This window comes from Takifugu rubripes, chromosome 22 (genome assembly GCF_901000725.2).
Source record: "Takifugu rubripes chromosome 22, fTakRub1.2, whole genome shotgun sequence".
In the NCBI taxonomy this organism is placed as follows: domain Eukaryota; kingdom Metazoa; phylum Chordata; class Actinopteri; order Tetraodontiformes; family Tetraodontidae; genus Takifugu; species Takifugu rubripes.
In genome coordinates, this window is record NC_042306.1 from 5,024,257 (window position 1) to 5,041,817 (window position 17,561).

The window sequence follows — 17,561 nt, forward strand, 5'->3', positions numbered from 1 at the left end:
TACAGATGGGTTTCTACTCTTCATATTTAAATGTCAGGAATTTATTTATTTATTTTTAACATAGGCATGCTTCCAGAGCGCACGCTCTCCGGCTTCCAGACATTCAAAAACCCACTGAAAACAGCCACGATAAAAAGAAAATCGTTCACAAACAGCACAGTTTTGTTTTTGTTTTTTTCAAACCATATTAAGGGGTCCAAAAATATAGGCTACATACAGTCATCCTGTATGAAGGTAAAGACATCATTTGTACACCATGGCAAATTTAATAGCAGGCTACATTTAGGAACAGTTGAGCAACATTGCATTGGTACTACATTCAAAAACTCATTGGCAATCCGTAGAACTAAAAAAAAAACACTCCATTTGAAACGTACTAACCTCAGACAGAAGGCATCGAAATACAGCTACAGCACAGGGATAGTTTAAGGAAATAGATTTTGTGGAATAGGAAATAGGAAATACGTGACTGGAGTGACGGGAAAGTTAGCACGTTTAAGTTAGCCTCTTCCGTATGATAGCTGAAGGAGGGGGAGAACTGGCTAGAAGCTAACAGAGCATAAATTAAATCATACATGTATCTCATCTTAAAAGCACCAACTTTGGCTGCGCCATTTTGTTAAAAAGTACACTAAATGAACTAGCTTCACATCTTAGTGGAATTTGGTAAGTAGAATCAGTTCACAGTTTTAAAAAAAAAAGGTTCATATAAGCTTTCTAAGTAAAGGGGGGGGGGGGGGGGGGGGGGGGGGGGGGGGGGGGGGGGGGGGGCGGATGGTCCAGTTTAAATGTTGCACATCAGTCTCCTTTTGTGAAACGTCATCTGTCAATAATTTGTCGGGAAATATTCCAGGTGTTCGGTCTTTCGACCTCCAGAGCTCATAACTCAAACTGAGCTCCTTTCTGTGTTGAAACTAGCAAAACAGAAGTTCTACCACAAGAGTGCCACCCTCTGGTGGATAAGTACACAGCACAGACATCGAACGAGGGGGCCTCTCGCTCCCCTCTTCACAGACACTAACAGCTTTGAGACATGGTCGTTTCCATCCGAGCTGGTTCAGGCTCAGATCGACGGCTGGTGACAGAACACGTAAACAGCAGCGGAGTGAACTTTCTCGCAACCCTCAGACTCGCTTTCAACCGTGTCTGAGCTCCTTTCAAAACACTCCTTTCCATCGTAGGATGTGTCGTGTTACATCATATTCTGCAATTTACCACCGGAGACACCGGGCCCCCCACACTTCCCACAGTCACTGCGTGGCACCACAATCATAGCACTTTGAAACCGAAATTAGCCATAAAATGACACAAACGCAGCTTAATTACACAGCCTGGCCTGTACACGGGAGCTTCCTTCACATGACACCATTTTGTGGGAAGTGAATATACATCCATGTATGTTTAGCAATACTGTCGCTTCATTTCAAAGCTACTACATTCGTTCAATCCACCACAATACAATAAAATAAATAAATACATTAAATAAAAACCAATCCTCACTTCGCTTCGCGCTGTGTTTTGTTTTTCCTCATCTGAGCAGGTTTATTCTTCCAAAACCAAAAGAATGAGAATGACACAGCGATTGTCATCAGCTGTCACATTAAAGCATTGCTGTTGTTGTTTTCCTTTTATCTTGTCTGGAGTCGATGCTGGATGAAGGAAACGGTAATCCTATAGTTTCGGCCTCTACATTCGCTCTTTGTTCATGACATATTTACGACGAGGCACTTTGGAATGTGAACGCGGGAGACGAGACGTCCACCGCTCGTAGATGAGATGTTGTGACTCGTGTGTTGAAGTGACCATTCAGCGACGCTTGTTCCTGTTTCAAAAGCCTTTTTAAAGCTGGGCTGACGTGACGAAAACACTGAAAAGCAGTGAAACTATTCTAACTTGATAAAACGGCGTTAATATCAACTGTGCTATCCTATTTCGCCTATTGTGCCTCATTCAAACCAGAGGGTGAAAAAAAATCGAAATTGAACAAAGCTTGTTTTGAACATTTTCGATCAACCTGAAGATGTGAGAGTCTGAAAAGTCAGATTTAGTCTGCGACCTTCAGGTTGGGGACAAGGACGCAGCTCCTCCTCCGGCTGCTGGGTGTGATGAAGTCTACAGATTTGCGCTCCAGTTCCTTTTTGTCTCAAAAGGTCATCATTGCAATACTCCGGTGTGAAAAGAAGGATAACGATGACACCAAGAGCGACTATTTACAACTTCTTTTTAAATTAGTTTGACATACTCTGTACTTACGGCTGATGGTTAAAAAAAAACAACTTTAAATTGTAGATAAAACACTGAAAGGCAAAGTTTTGGTTCAAAGTTTGGACCGCTGTGGGATCAAATTCCAGTTATGGCACTTTAACAGCCAAATATGACCTACCATTCATCTATAACACTGTAATTACAGGAGCTCTGGGAATATTTAATATCTCTCTGCTGTTCCTGGAAATAGAAGTTTAGCAGTAAAAAAGGAAGTGCAACTTTACCAGTAACCATCATCTGCAGAAGAAAATAAAAGACAAATGAAAAGCTAATTTATACGCTCTTTTATATCACCCGAAAATAGATGTTACACCTCATTTTGTAAAGGCCAAACAGCAGAATTGAAATATGCCGCTTTGGTCTGGACTGGCTACTCAGGGTCAGGGTCATGCGAGGACATCAGCACCTTGAGGTCGACTTCCGCCCGTCAGACGTTCAGGTGGGGAGGCTGATGTTGGCGTTCTCCGCCATCGGGCTGGACATGCGGATCTGGGAGCTGCTCTTGCTCAGGATGGACAGCTGCGTACCACCGTTCACACCGCTGCTGGCCAGCGAAGGGTGCCTCTGCTGCTTCAAGTCCACGGCAAAGTACTGGTTCACCGTCCAGCTGCGCCACTTCCTCTTGATCTCCGACTGAACCTTCAGGGGAAAACGTTAAAATGTCATTTTTATGTACCGTAATTTCCGGACTATAGAGCGCATCTGATTATAAGCCACATAATCTAATTTTAGAAAGAATATCAATTTTGTTCTTATACAAGCGGCACCGGATTTTAAGCCGCAAGTATCCCACGTAGTGATATGAAAAATTAGATCGAAAACATTCGGTACCGGTATGTTTTTATTACCGTAAGAGACGAGTCACTGACGAGTGACAAACAGACAGGTAAGAAACTACAGCCACTCTTTTCACTTGTATGTTTATACAGAGACCTTAAATCCAAATTTTATCACGTCAGGATTTTTTAACTTTTCTTTTAATTTAATCCGCTTAGCAACATAAATATATTGTACCGATAAATGCTTTATTTTTCTAACGGTGTCTGTAATGCAGCTATCTTAAAATATACGTTTGTATGAGCTACACACAAATCACGTTGTTTATGCTTTTTTACCCAAACAATGAACAATCTAAAACTCCCCGATGGCCCACCTCTAAAATCTTCTATTTTCATCGCGGTGGCAATTGCTTTTGCCTTCCGTCTGATTTGTATAGCGGAAACACCGCGGTCGCCTGCTCTCTGTGTTGACCCAGTCTTCCAGAACGTTTTCAAGCTCGGGCCACCTGCGATGTTTATGTCTAAAAGCTTTTGTCGTCTTTTTGCTTTCGATCAGTTCTTCATGCTGGCGTCTCCACCTTCTCGCCATTGATTACCGTAATGTATGCCAAGATTACGCGCGGCAGCTCGATTTCCTTCTTCAACCGCCAGAGTGATCGATTTTAACTTAAAAGTCGCATCATATGCTTTTCTTCTAGTATTTTCCTTGTTGATGAGGGTTAGTAAAAATGACTGATTCTCAATAGTTGTGATAGTGCGCCATGAAAAAACCCCATAAATAAGCCGCACTGTAGAATAAGCTGCAGTGTTTAAAGTGTAGGAAAAAAGAAGCGGTTTATAGTCTGGAGATTACGGTACATTAATCTGCAAATGCTGTGTGAAAAGCTGTCCCTCCTCAGGTCGTGGCAACTTATACTTTAATACGCAGGCAATTTTAAAATTACTTTTATTCGTTAATTGAAGTATCAAAACACACACAGACACTCTCCATCTTTGTGGGGACTTTAATAGATCTAATGCATTCCCCAGCTTCTTAACCTAACAATCACAACTAAATGAATAACCCTCAGTCCTTGGAAGTTCTGAGGTGCAGCCAAAATGTCCACACTTGCCAAAAACATCCTCACTTTGCTAGTAGAATATGAATGTTGGTACTCAATATGTAGCAATTCGAAGAACACACACATTCTTGTACTTCTATCTTGGTGAGGACTCTCATAGGCATCATGTATCATGAAGCCTAAGTCTAAACCCAATCCTACCATCAACTTCAAAACAACATCTTAACCCCTAAACAGTCCTTTGAAGTTGTAAGGACCAGCCAAAATGTCCTCACTTCTGAAAAATGGACTCACTTTGCTAGTAGAATGCAGACATTTCACCAGACATTTCACCGAGAGCTTTTCCTCCATGATGAGGGGCATGAGGCCAGATTTTTGATCTGGAAACCGACAAACATGAAGGATTTTGGAGAGAAAATAGCTCACCTCTCCATTCAGGAAGCAGTAAAGAACAGCCACGACAAAGCCCTGAGAAGGAGAATAAAAGGATGGACTTAGATATGTGTGAAAAAGAAAAAGAGAACATACACCACAGCAGATTTCTGTGGTTTTCTTACAAAAGTGAAGTCTGTCACATCTGTGACTGTGAAAGATCCAACAAGCTTCTACTGGAAGGACTTGTGAACGACTTCAGTGTCTCCACGTGACAGAATAATCAACTAAAAATAAAAACAGTGTCACAGCAGGATCCAAAGAGCTGCACCAACACACCTGGAAGGATCCCAGGCCCAGTTCAAACACCAGTCTCTCCTTCTTGCTCACGTCTTCAGGTGAGAAGGTGAAGACGGTGTAGTGGATGCCGAAAAGGGGGATGAGCAGGAGGGTGGAGCGTGCCAGACGCCTACACACACACACACACACACACGCGCGTTTTAATAAGACTGAAGTGAAATCCAATCAAAATTCAAACGCTGGCCTGAAGGACGTGATGTAAGACCAGAGCTAACGGAGCAACAGCCCCAACTGTTTGGCCAGAGTGGAATAACTCCCCCCAAAAAAGATCAAATCAATCGATTCATCGTCACAAAAATCTACATTACAGCAAAAGACCATTTAAACTTAAATCTGCATTTGATTTTGCAGTTATGGGAAAAAAATTACGTAGAATTATAACAAAACGGCCAAATTCTCAAAAATGTTGTCCTTTGTGCAGCTGTAATTCAACAATTTCTGGTGTCAAACGTAAAACACAGACAAACACGGAATTAACACAGAACAGACATGCACATACACACATACGCACACGCGCGCACACTTACAGTGTGATGGCGGATAATTCTGACATCCTGCACGAATGCTGAACAGCCTGAGTTGGCTCACTGAAGCATTTCTGAGCACAGCTGCTACACAGCACAAAGACAACACAACAACACAACAAAGACAGCGTCTTTAAGGACACACAGTCTCACACAATGCACATGTACACGCACGCACACGCACACCCAGGTCCCAGCAACACACGGCATCATTACATGTCTATAGCCGCTATGACTCCGAGGAACCGACACATCTAGTGAAACGGATAACCCACGTTAAAGCAAAAAAAATGCTGATTTTAGATTTCTACAACTCATTAATTTAATGATTTTACATGACAAACACAGTCTGTTGTTTTGTGAGTCTGTTCAGGATCAGTGAGGACTGGTCCAAATCAAGCCTGTCCACATTTTTTGAGAGGAGACCCCCGATAAACTGTGTATTTTGGTTCATTTTTAGTTTTAATACCGGTAATTCAAATTTCTTAAATGGTGATTTAACTTTATGTTTTCCTTATTTATGGGTGATTTTGGGTCAAAATACAGCACAGATTTTTTTTTACTATTGACATGAGTCAATCTACAAGAATTGGACCATCTGGTAATTACATCCTTCTACCTATATTAGGTCCAAAAAATGCAACAATTTGTCTGTACTTATTTATTATCTGTATCTCACATTAATTTAATTGTATTTATTTGCACTTGCATGGTCAAAATAAAATGATCAACCAGTCAACCAGCCACAGGAAAACCATGAAAATCTAAATTGTTTTGCATTCTGCACAGCCTGAGAGGGTTTTATATTTTAAAGGGTAGTTCATGGGATTAGTTGATAATTAGAAAAACAAGTGCCTTGTGCTTTAAGCAAAGGTCATAAGTTTTCATAAATTTGCAGTCTACATGCACTCTTAAACATCACAATGATCCATTCTATTTTAATGCGCTGCCTTTTAAAGGAAGAAAATAATGTAGCATGAGTACATTCCTCATATTAAAAATTCAAACTTACAGGTAAATGCTGGACTCATTTCCTCCAATGTCAGGAGACTGCAACTTCTGAACTAGGATGATGATGATTCCAATAAACAAAACAAAATTGATCTAAGAGAATAAAAAGAGTTGAAGAAGGTGACAATGAGTGCCATTCGCCGTGTAATAACAGTGTAATAAAAACTTCAACAAGCGCACCATGATGGAAGCCACGACGGGTCCTTTGATCACCCACCAGAGGGCGGTGTTCTCGTTTGTGTCCCAACATCTGGAAGAGAAAGAGAAGGATGGGTCTTATAAAGTCTTCTTTTATCATATGTAAAAGATTTTACACTATAAAATTCCCTGTTAAGGTTTCTTGAATAAAACATGTTAGCCTTTAGATTATTAAAATATTAAATGCTATACCCAGTGTCATGGAAATGGAGCCTCAGGACTGCCCAGACAGTTACACAAATGGTGGGAGTTCCTGCAATATAACCAATTATTGACACATTGGGGGGAGGAAAAACATAAAAAATAGTCATATCAACAAACAAACAGCTGGAAGAGACACTCACCCCATCCTACAATGGTGTACCAGTAAAAGTAGCGTCTCTCGGGAAAGAACGTCTCAACCAGCAGTGTGAAGAGGTACAGGCCTTCGATGAAGAGCCAGAAATAGTTGGACATGACGCAGTAGTGAAAGAAAACCATCACCGCTTTGCACGGCACCTGCACAGACGGAGGGGTGGGGTGGGGTGACGAGGGGGAGGGAACGATCTCACAGCTCTGACACGTGTTCTCATTTCTGGTATCAACGTGACACTTCTGATGGACGAATAATGCGTTTAATAGCAGTGTTGACATTCTCCATTCACATTTCTGGTATATTTAAATGTGAACATAGCATGCACACCGATTTTCATCAGCATGGAGATGTCTACTGGACCACACAGATCGATCTCAGTTCATTTAATTACAGCTTGTGCATCCGCACCGCAGTAAAATGTCTTTTATGTGGGCTAAATAAATGTTTTGCCATCAGCCCAGATCAGAGGAGAGATGTTCAGTACATATAGGGTGCTCTGTGTTAATTAAAGACTCCATAGTCTGAAGATGGGTCAGCCAATTACATCGCTGATGTGATTCCTGTTGCCACAATGTGGCGGCGGTGACCTGCTCAAACAATGGCGTTGACAACCAGACCAGAGCAGCATTGATGTGTTAATGAGAGTGCACGGCAGAAGATCTGCACTGGCTGCAGTCATTTGCATGCGTGAAGGGGTTTATTTATCATCCCTGCTTCACCAGCGCGAGCGGACAAAAGCTAAGAGATCCGTCAGCATCTGTAATTGGTGGGGGCGTGTGTTAGTCATCTAAATGATGTTTGCTTTTTGCAAAATCTGCGTTGAATTTCTTTTAAAGGTGTGTATCGGCAGAGGCGCGGGATGCGATTCTTTGAGTCCTTCAGTAAGATCCTTTAATAAACCTCGTCTGGAAGAAGCTTTAGTTTTGGAAAATCAGCTTCATACTGAGGCAATGGAGCAAGTGAAAGGTTATTTCACTCATAAACAGGTAGATTACTGACTGTGTGTGTGAAACAGTGGTCGCTGTCCTCCTGAGCGTACAGCACGCCGTCCTTGATGAAGACTGAGATGGCTCGCAGGATGAAGGACACAAACAAGTTCATGTGGATGAAGTTCCTGGTGCAGTGGAGCTTCCTGAAGTGGAGAGAGGCAGGAGAGGGAAACAGAGCCAGAGAGAGAGAGACAGAGAGGAAGGACAGATTTATCACTTCTTATCAGTAGAAAAATTAATTATCACAGCTGCATGTGTGTAACCCTGCACCTCTGGATGGTCACACTGGATCTTCACTGGCATCACTTACATACAACCACTGGATTAAAGAGCGTGCTCTTGAGCAGTGAAACCACCATTTTAAAACCTACAGACGACGTCCATCAAAACTTACAATAGCTTTACCCTGTGTTATTTCCCTGATCTCTGCCTATTCTCTTCTCTACCTGTCGTCCCCCTTCTCCTCCCCCTTCTCCTCTCTCTCTACCCAGCCGGCCATCAGCAGGAGGGTCCCCCTACATGAGCCTGGTCCGGCTCAAGGTTTCTTCCTGTTAAAGGGGAGTTTTTCCTTGCCACTGTTGCTTGTTGGGGGTCAGGCCCTGGGATTCTGTAAAGCGCCTAGAAACAATTTTGATTGTAACAGACGCTATATAAATAAAGATTGATTGAATGACTGATTGTGTGACCAAAAATAGTTATCAACTCTACACTACACTAAGCAATGTCGGCTAAGATGAGCACAGAGAAGATGGGACAAGCTAAAATAAGCTAAAATAAGCCAGATGGGACAAGCTAAAATAAGCCAAGATAAGTTCAGATATTCAGAATCATGAAAAAGAAAACCTTCTCACGCAAGTAAGTGGGCAAAGACTAGCACTTAGGTACAGACATGCCAAAATAAACTAAGCTAAGATAAGCTAAGCTAAGATAAGTTGGCTCACCTGAATCTGCAGAGAATGACCATGGCTGTGGTCAGAGACACTAGCGATGTGCTGTAGCCCACTGTGTAAAGGGCCTTAACAGAGGCGTAGTACATGTCCTGATGTTGGAGAAAGAGGGTTACACCTGTGTCTTTATAGAAACAAGCAACAGGATTCAGACCCAGCGAATGTTGCCTTACAGGCTTGGTGATGTTCTCATACGGGAAGCAGACTTCGAAGTAGTGAGGGAACGGCTCTGACCATCCATCTTCGGTGCAATTCCGGCTGACCTTCTCCATTTCTGCAGGAGAAAAGCAACCTCTGAGGACCATACAGAATTAAACTCATTTGGAAAATACAAATGAGATTAAGTGAGGGACAGCGGTCGTCACCATCCTCGGGGCTCATGACGTCGTGAAAGAACTCTGGACAGTTGACGACCACGACCTCGCCGACGCTGGCCGCCTGCCAGCAGGTCAGGTTATCCCACATCCACGGACACACTGAGGAGAAGTCACCGAAATCTGATTACACGAGGCTGTGGTGATCAGGTTTTTAACTGAATTAAACCACAGTTAGCATTATTGAATTAAAATTGAAGAGTTTAATTTTCACTGATACACACCATTTTTACTTTTTCACTGTTATTAAAGTGGAAATTATGACCTGAAAACCATGTGGGAAAGAGTCCAGTCATTTTTATTATATTATTATATTAGGAACAGGGACAAAAAGTGAGAAATATACCAGTTCTGTACATTATGCCAGTCAAAAAATCACTAGTTCCTCTAATATAGCAGTGGCTGGGTTTTCACGGTTGCTGGTTCATTCTTGCTCTGTTTACCTTCCATCTCTCTCTTTACCCTGTTGCTCATGCCTGGCTGGGTTTATACACATGCAGAGGGCTACACTTTATCTACTTGCATGCACTTAAATGTTTATTTATTCATTTAGTTAGTTAATTTTTAGTCTAGATGTATGTGTGAGTGTGTATATGAGCATGTGTGTGTGTGTGTGTGTGTGTGTGTGTATGTGTGTTTGCAGACCTTCCTATTTTCTGCTTGAATCTCTAATCTGTTTTGGTTCTGTCTGGTCAGCCGGACACAAAACCAATTACGTTTTAAAGGGCAGATCGGAGCCAAACGAGCTACAGAGCTAACTGGTTTAATAAAACACTGTTTCTGCACTGCTGGATGTCTCATACAGGAATACCGCGCTGTTTTGTCCGTGCATTTTAGTTAGGGGTCAAGGTATCTTTCTGCAAAGGCTGGCGTTTTTTTTTTTTTTTTCTTGCAATGATTTCTTGTCAGCAGAAATAGAAGTAGCTTCAGAGCAACGGGAGGAAACAAGGCTCAGTTAAAGTGTGTGTGTCTACAAAAGAAAATATAGCAGCCGATAATCACGATCAATTTCAATGCAAGACTGACCTGGAAAACAATACTGTAAATATAAACTAGTGTACGTTAACCCTTTAAAGAAATAAAGGGCAGAAGCTTCACGTCAAGAGGTTGCTGAGTCCATTCAGAGATTACAGCCCCGACCTTTAAGATCTGCGGAAGGACAATAAGCTGGGCATACAGCTCCTGTCCTCATTAAGCTCGTTACCTTAAATTCAAAAGTCTTTCAAAGATTTCGTGTAGTCTTTTTTTTTTTTTTTTTTTTCCAGAGTTGTCAGAACTGCAGTGACTCACAGAGCCGTCTGCGCGACACAGCCTGATGGGCGACTTTGGCACGACGGGAGGTCTAATAAAAACCCACACTCCACCACTGAGAAGAAATAACAAACAGAGCTTCCTGTCTTTCTGGATAGACGGCATGCGGAGGGAAATGGCGGCGAATCTCAGTGTGACTTTACAGACAGACAGTTGGTCTGTGAGCGGCACATATATTTTATCAGAGGGCTGCCCGTGCGGCTTCACGTGGGCGTTAGGGCCCATCTTGCATCCTGACATCTCTGTGACATTTGAAAAACAGATTAATCTGAAAAATAGAAACTGGGACTTGAGTTTAGTGTTTGTTCTTTTTTTCTTTTTAGTACAATGAAAGGGTTTTGTGAGCAAGAGAGGAGAGAATTTAAAAATGTGAATTTTGCGACACAAAAAAATGATTCATTTCTCAGGTGGTTGGGGGTGGAATCAGCAGACATTGACAGTCATCGCATCTCAGAGAACACACACTGCTCTAAGCTCTAAACTTAATGAATCCATGGAGTCATTCCACCAGCTACACGACAGCTGTCGGATAAAAAGTTATTTTCAGAACAGCATGAAATTTGACAACTGCTAGTCCATTACCAGCCAGAAAATTATTATTATTATTATTGTAATCTCTTTTTCCTGACAGTTTATCTCTTTTAGGGTCATGGGGAGGGTGCTGGAGCCTATCAGCTGCAAATGGGAAAAGGCAGCATATACCCCTGAATGAGTTCATCACAGGACCCTAGATGAGCATTTGGCGGTTCTATACCTTGCTCAAGGGTACTTCAGCAGTGGCTGTACTGGAACCTCCCACTGCTATCAGAACACCTACCAGAACGCAAATTTTGCCCACACTGGGGAGAACTGAGAACCCACCACTTCTCGGTTCGAACCTTGGAGTTTGTATTTGTGTTTGTAGTTCATTGTGCTGTACCTAATTCGTAGTTGTCACTCGGGTTGTGCTGCGTGATCCTCTCCATGCACTTCTCACGCTCGCGTTTGATAATACAGTGATTCAACTCTGACGCCACCTAAAGGGAGACAGAAGAGATGCACAAAACCATCGGTCTTCAAAGTAAACATGCAAACCAGTGGTGGCTGCTGAGAAGAGAAGCTCGTTCAGCCTCAACAGATCCTTCCCTCCCCATTATGCGACCTTGTCACGTGATCTTGTCATCTTAGGACATGACCAATATCCTCTCACTGGCCGGTAGAGCTGGGCTGCTTGGACAGTCCTGATCTATTGTGTTGCTGGTTATAAACTTATTATCATTATTAATATCTACCATATTGGGCAGCTTGCTGACTGCCTTGCTGCCACAGTATGAATGCCCCAACGCAACTATACTATAGATGAAAATATATTAAACAAGCACGAGCAAGAATTGTGTTAAACTGAAGAGCAAACCATGATTATTTATTCCACTGTATATATAAAGTAAATATAAATAAATGAGCTACAGTTTGTTTTTTGTCTCACAAGATCCAAAAGGACTGAACTTGTAGTGGGAAATGCTTGGCTGTCTGTGGATTTATCCAATGAACGTCGAGTTTCAAGGCTTTCAAGGTTTGCTGTCCAACTGAAGTGATTGGACACTCGACTACGGGCAAATTGATGTGTATGTATGTGCAGTGTCTGTGGCCAGCAGATCTAGGTCGCTAAACAGTCTGGATCCATTGTGAACTTGGGATAAGTAGCTGATTCGGAGTGAACTCGTCTTCGAGATGAGGGTGTTCTCGCATATTTGGAGTCATCAAATTGTTAACACGGCGGTGCATATTTGTCCAATTCATCTTCTTCATTTTTAACCCTTTCAGTTTCACTGTTCATGACCTGGTGGGTTGTATTCTGAGTTTCACACAAATTAGCGTAGCTGGATGTGACAAAAAAGGCCTTTATCCTGTGTCAGTAGAGTTACTGTACTGCTTCATGACTGAGAGCCTCTCAGTGTGAAATGGCAGGTATAAAAGGTCCCCCCCCACCCCCCTCTCCCCCAGAGCCGTGATGACTCATCATTCCATCAGTGTCAACAAATAAGAGTTCGCCTCAAGCCTCGCCTCCTCGAAAGTGGCGGAACGCCTGTGAAGGTGACCGGGGAGCCGTCTCCTTCCTATGCGATCCTCTATCCAGAGAAAGCTGGATGGGAATTGTTCTCAACACATTATCGCAGCTGGAGCAGAAAAGCGGCCAAACATTGGCGACGCTCTGACGAACGGTCTCCTTCCACTCGGTATAACTGCTTGTGTTGCTAAGCTGCAGGTAACCAGATGAAAACCCCCGGAGGCACGGTTAGCGAGTCACCCCAGAAACAGCAACTACCCGTGATACCCGTTTAGTTAACGACAGACTTCTATCAATTTGCCAATAGCGCCAGGCTAACATTCATTTTCTACAAACGTGTAGAAGAAAAGCTCGTTACTTTGATGCGCAGACACACTCAAGCTCACACATTCCTGAATAATGCACAGCTGTTTGGGAAACGAGTGCTGCTCTGACCTCCTTAGAGAGGCACAAACGCCTTCTTCATCAGTTTGTTTTAAAGATACAATCTGCGTTTCTGATGCGCCGAGCGCTAAATTAAAGGGGTCGCACCAGACGAGAGGGCCAAGCTAAGTCGATAACCAGTTGAGATCAACACAGCTTACGCCGGTCCTCCCGTGGCAGGATAATAATTAAAAAGTGTTCACGACAAAAATTCCTAATGAAGGCATTTAATCAAACTTCTGCGTGGTTTAAGCCGCCGCCGTCACTGCCGTCGGCCGCTGCAATTCAGTCATCTTTGGAGGCAAATCTGTCTCAACCTCACAGCCATTTCTGTGTACGGAACTCCCAAGTAGAGAACCTTCTCATTCAAGTGAACAGAAGAATGAATGAAAAGATAAACATCTACTGTATAACCTTCTGGTTAATCTCTTCACAGCCACAATCTCTGCAGCCTGTGATGCAACCAAGACATCCTGCATAGTTAACTAAAAGGTGCCCAAGTGTTGATAGAGATATTTCCATCTGCAAGACCTCCTCTCCTCTCCTCCCCCTCATTTCTCTCCTCTCCTCTCCTCTCCTCTCCTCTCCTCTCCTCTCCTCTCCTCCCCCTCATTTCTCTCCTCTTATCTCCTACCCCTCATTTCTCTCCTTTCCTCTCCCCTCCTCTCCTCTCCTCCCCCTCATTTCTCTCCTCTCCTCTCCTCTCCTCTCCTCTCCTCTCCTCTCCTCTCCTCTCCTCTCCTCTTATCTCCTCCCCCTCATTTCTCTCCTCTCCTTTCCTCTCCCCTCCTCCCCCTCATTTCTCTCCTCTCCTCTCCTCTCCTCCCCGTCATTTCTCTCCTCTCCTCTCCTCTCCTCTCCTCTCCTCTCCTCCCCCTCATTTCTCTCCTCTTATCTCCTCCCCCTCATTTCTCTCCTCTTATCTCCTCCCCCTCATTTCTCTCCTCTCCTTTCCTTTCCTCTCCCCTCCTCTCCTCTCCTCCCCCTCATTTCTCTCCTCTCCTTTCCTCTCCTCTCCTCTCCTCTCCTCTCCTCTCCTCTCCTCTCCTCTCCTCTCCTCTTATCTCCTCCCCCTCATTTCTCTCCTCTCCTTTCCTCTCCCCTCCTCCCCCTCATTTCTCTCCTCTCCTCTCCTCTCCTCTCCTCTCCTCTCCTCTCCTCTCCTCTCCTTTCCTCCCCCTCATTTCTCTCCTCTTATCTCCTCCCCCTCATTTCTCTCCTCTCCTTTCCTCTCCCCTCCTCTCCTCTCCTCCCCCTCATTTCTCTCCTCTCCTTTCCTTTCCTCTCCTCTCCTCTCCTCTCCTCTCCTCTCCTCTCCTCTCCTCTCCTCTCCTCTTATCTCCCCCCCTCATTTCTCTCCTCTTATCTCCTCCCCCTCATTTCTCTCCTCTCCTTTCCTCTCCCCTCCTCCCCCTCATTTCTCTCCTCTCCTCTCCTCTCCTCCCCGTCATTTCTCTCCTCTCCTCTCCTCTCCTCTCCTCTCCTCTCCTCTCCTCTCCTCTCCTCTCCTCTCCTCTCCTCTCCTCTCCTCTCCTCTCCTCTCCTCTCCTCTCCTCTCCTGATGCATGCCCAGATAAAACAGCCAGTTTGCAGCTTCGGAGCCATGTTTCTCTCCCCGCGGCTGTTTTCGAGGGTCAGATAACTGACTAGCAGGTACAGCATAGATAATAAAACTCCAATTTAACATGGCGCTCACATTAAGCCAAACACAATTGCTGTATCTGTGAAACCTGCTGCGGTGCTGAATATAAGTCCTCCCACGCATCTTACAGAACGGTTCCATTCTGTTTTTTGTTTTTTTTTAACATTTATTTCAATGGTTCCACTAACAAAAATGAATCACCGCAGAGAGAGTGAGGTCAGCAGGGATATCTGTTATTCTTCTAACAAGGAGCTAGTCATCTTAACACAGAGCTGATCTGGGACCTGTAATGTTTGCTGATGTGCTGATGCAACATGTGGCCGCCTCCAAGCTCCCGTTTTACACACATACACACACACACACACAGACATGTAAAAAGAATCTAGAGAAGAACTTCCATGATACAAACATGTATTATACACGAATATACGACACATTCCTGCATGATTGACCTGTAAACGTGCATGTGGGTGCGCGCACACTCACCAGGGGCAGCAGAAAGGCGGCGGCCAGGAGGTAGCCTGTCATTTTCACCTGTGCTGTCTGTCCGCCAAGGTGTTCCACAGTGTCAGTGTGTGTCAGTGAATTTCTCACCACGTTTCAGCGTGAAGAAGTCTGAGAGGAAAAAGAAGGAAAGATAAATAAAGATGTAAATGGAGATACTGTCAGTTCAACATGATGGAAAGATGCTCTCTTTAAGACAACTAAAGTAAAATTTTACCATAATACCAGTCACTATCACTGGAGAAATAAGGCCAAACTCAAATCTGAGTATTAGTGGCTTAAAGTGTCTGTTCAGATTTGTTTGAAGTCTCATTTGTCAATAAGACAGTGTCAAATTCCTAAATTAAACTGTGGTCGAAAGCAAAAAGACCCAAATAAGAAATGTTCTGGTCTGACTTTCAAACAGCAGCTCACGGATCCCCTCCCCTCCTCAACGGTATTACTCATCCACATCGCAGAAAACACAATGATTCATTGCAAAACAAGCAGAGCCTGGCACCAGCAAAGACACACAACTTACATACAACCAGGGAGGCTGCAGGAGACACGGGCACGCTCTCTCCGTGAGCTAATTCACCCGCACGCAGACGCCAACATACACACATTCCACTCTGTGTCCCTTCCTTCTGCAGAATCCAATTATCACTAAAAGATCTCTCCAATGTTTTATCAAGTAACAGCACAGCCTGTGCTTGGAGGACAGAGCACAGATGTAGAGGGACGATAACGTGTGTCCGGAAGAGCTGACATCAAGCCGTGCACACACACACACACACACACACACACACACACACACACACACACACACACACACACAATCAGACTGAGGGTGACAACCTGGAAGGCCCACCTTTTCAAAATGTCACAGCAGCCATGTTACCAAAGCCTCCTTATAAAATTTCAAAAGAAATCTATCAGACTTTGCTGTTGAAGAAACTGGTTGGAGAATTAGCCTCAGAGGAGGAACATACAAGTCTTTATTTTGATGGATACCCAAGAGTCAGAGACTAAGGAAGCCATCATCTATGCCAGTTTGTTTTTTTTTTATCTCAGAAATGCTAACAGGAATTTCAAGAGATCCCAGATTGTTATTGAAGCACACTAAGACGAGAAGAGAACGGAGGTTTGACAGATGTAGAGAAGGAAAACTAAAGCTCCTTCTTTTGGAATTCCGAGGCTACATTTCCAAATAACAATACCCATTTTTGCGTGTTTTGCAGTTCTTTATATTGTGTTAAATTAATAATTTCCTATTGGTTTGAACCGTGAACACCTTATATTTGTGTGGAGTGTGTAAAACAACATAATCCACTGAAGTCTGCTCTAATAAAACGCTCTACAATTATAGACCAGACAGGAATAGTTCATCCATGGCCCCATTTTCCCAGATTTACATTATCGCTTGGAAATGTCAAGCATACTATGACACATCGATACAGATGTAAACCAGTTAAGAATACAGTCCATCACTGGCAAACGCAGTTTTATCCTTGGTGGTGCAGAATCAGTAGCCACATATTCCAGCCCTTTTTTTTCTACTTCTGCTTTTGTAATTTGATAACAATGCATGTGGGTGACCTTCGCTTCGCACATGGAAAAATCAAAAGAAACGGGTCTAGAGTCTGAACACGCAGTTCAAACGTGTCATTTAAGAAAGGGAAAAATGTTTCTTGTAAGAGTAAAATCTCGCTTTTTGGTCTAAGCGTGCCTCATTGATCAAGAAAAGCGTGCGGCGCGGAACACAAGTGAAAACAACTTACCTATGCGTAATTCCGCAGGACGAAAACATTCGTGCACCAGGCCATCGGTATTCACGCCCCCCGATTATGTTTGGCTTTGGAATCTTTCGGAGAACAGTTTGCTTTTCCCTCCCTGATCCGCTGGTTTTTCTATTGAGGCGCAACGCGGCCGCCGCCGCTGCCGCTGCTGCTGCTGCTACTGCTGCAGGACACAGTCACCGCGCTGGCTGCTGCCGCTGCGGCACCGCGGCGCGGCGGAGAGGGGGGGTGGCGTACTGGAGGAGGAAGGGGAGGCGGGTGTTCTTTACAAGAAGCGACTCAGTCTCAGATGTAAATCTGGGAGACAAGTGTTTAGTCTGAAGAAAACGTTGGTTTTAAGACGCTGAGCCGAATGTCAAGAAGGGAGAGAAACAGAGTCTGCGCCTGCGCCTCTCAGCTGTTCCGAAGGCACAAGGTCCGGTTCCCCGCTGGGTGCAATTTGCAAGATCGCCCCATGATGTTCATGACTCATAGAATAGCTCCGAATAGCATCCGAATAGCTCCAAATCCAGCTTTGTTAGGCTGTAATATGGCGAATTAGTACCCATCCTCCCCAAAAAAACAGCCTTAAATTTCCAAAGATGCCCTTCAGTGCGGCCTCTGGGGCGACAGGCGGCTCTT

At 43.9% G+C, this 17,561-nt stretch overlaps 1 protein-coding gene across 3 annotated transcripts; it reads right to left on the reverse strand.

The window, feature by feature from the left end:
• Window positions 1-2,533: 2,533 nt before the first annotated feature.
• On the reverse strand, window positions 2,534-17,353 carry adcyap1r1a (adenylate cyclase activating polypeptide 1a (pituitary) receptor type I). 3 transcript variants are annotated; one of them, XM_029830372.1, is made up of 15 exons: window positions 16,923-17,353; window positions 15,145-15,273; window positions 11,466-11,562; window positions 9,227-9,337; window positions 9,035-9,135; window positions 8,856-8,953; window positions 7,925-8,057; window positions 6,915-7,068; window positions 6,763-6,823; window positions 6,553-6,622; window positions 6,374-6,465; window positions 5,365-5,448; window positions 4,817-4,946; window positions 4,532-4,573; window positions 2,534-2,904 (listed from the first exon to the last, which is right to left on the reverse strand). In XM_029830372.1, the coding sequence occupies exons 2-15, from the start codon at window positions 15,184-15,186 to the stop codon at window positions 2,701-2,703; spliced, it is 1,419 nt and encodes a 472-aa protein (XP_029686232.1). In that variant the 5' UTR covers window positions 15,187-15,273; window positions 16,923-17,353; the 3' UTR covers window positions 2,534-2,700.
• Window positions 17,354-17,561: the final 208 nt, after the last annotated feature.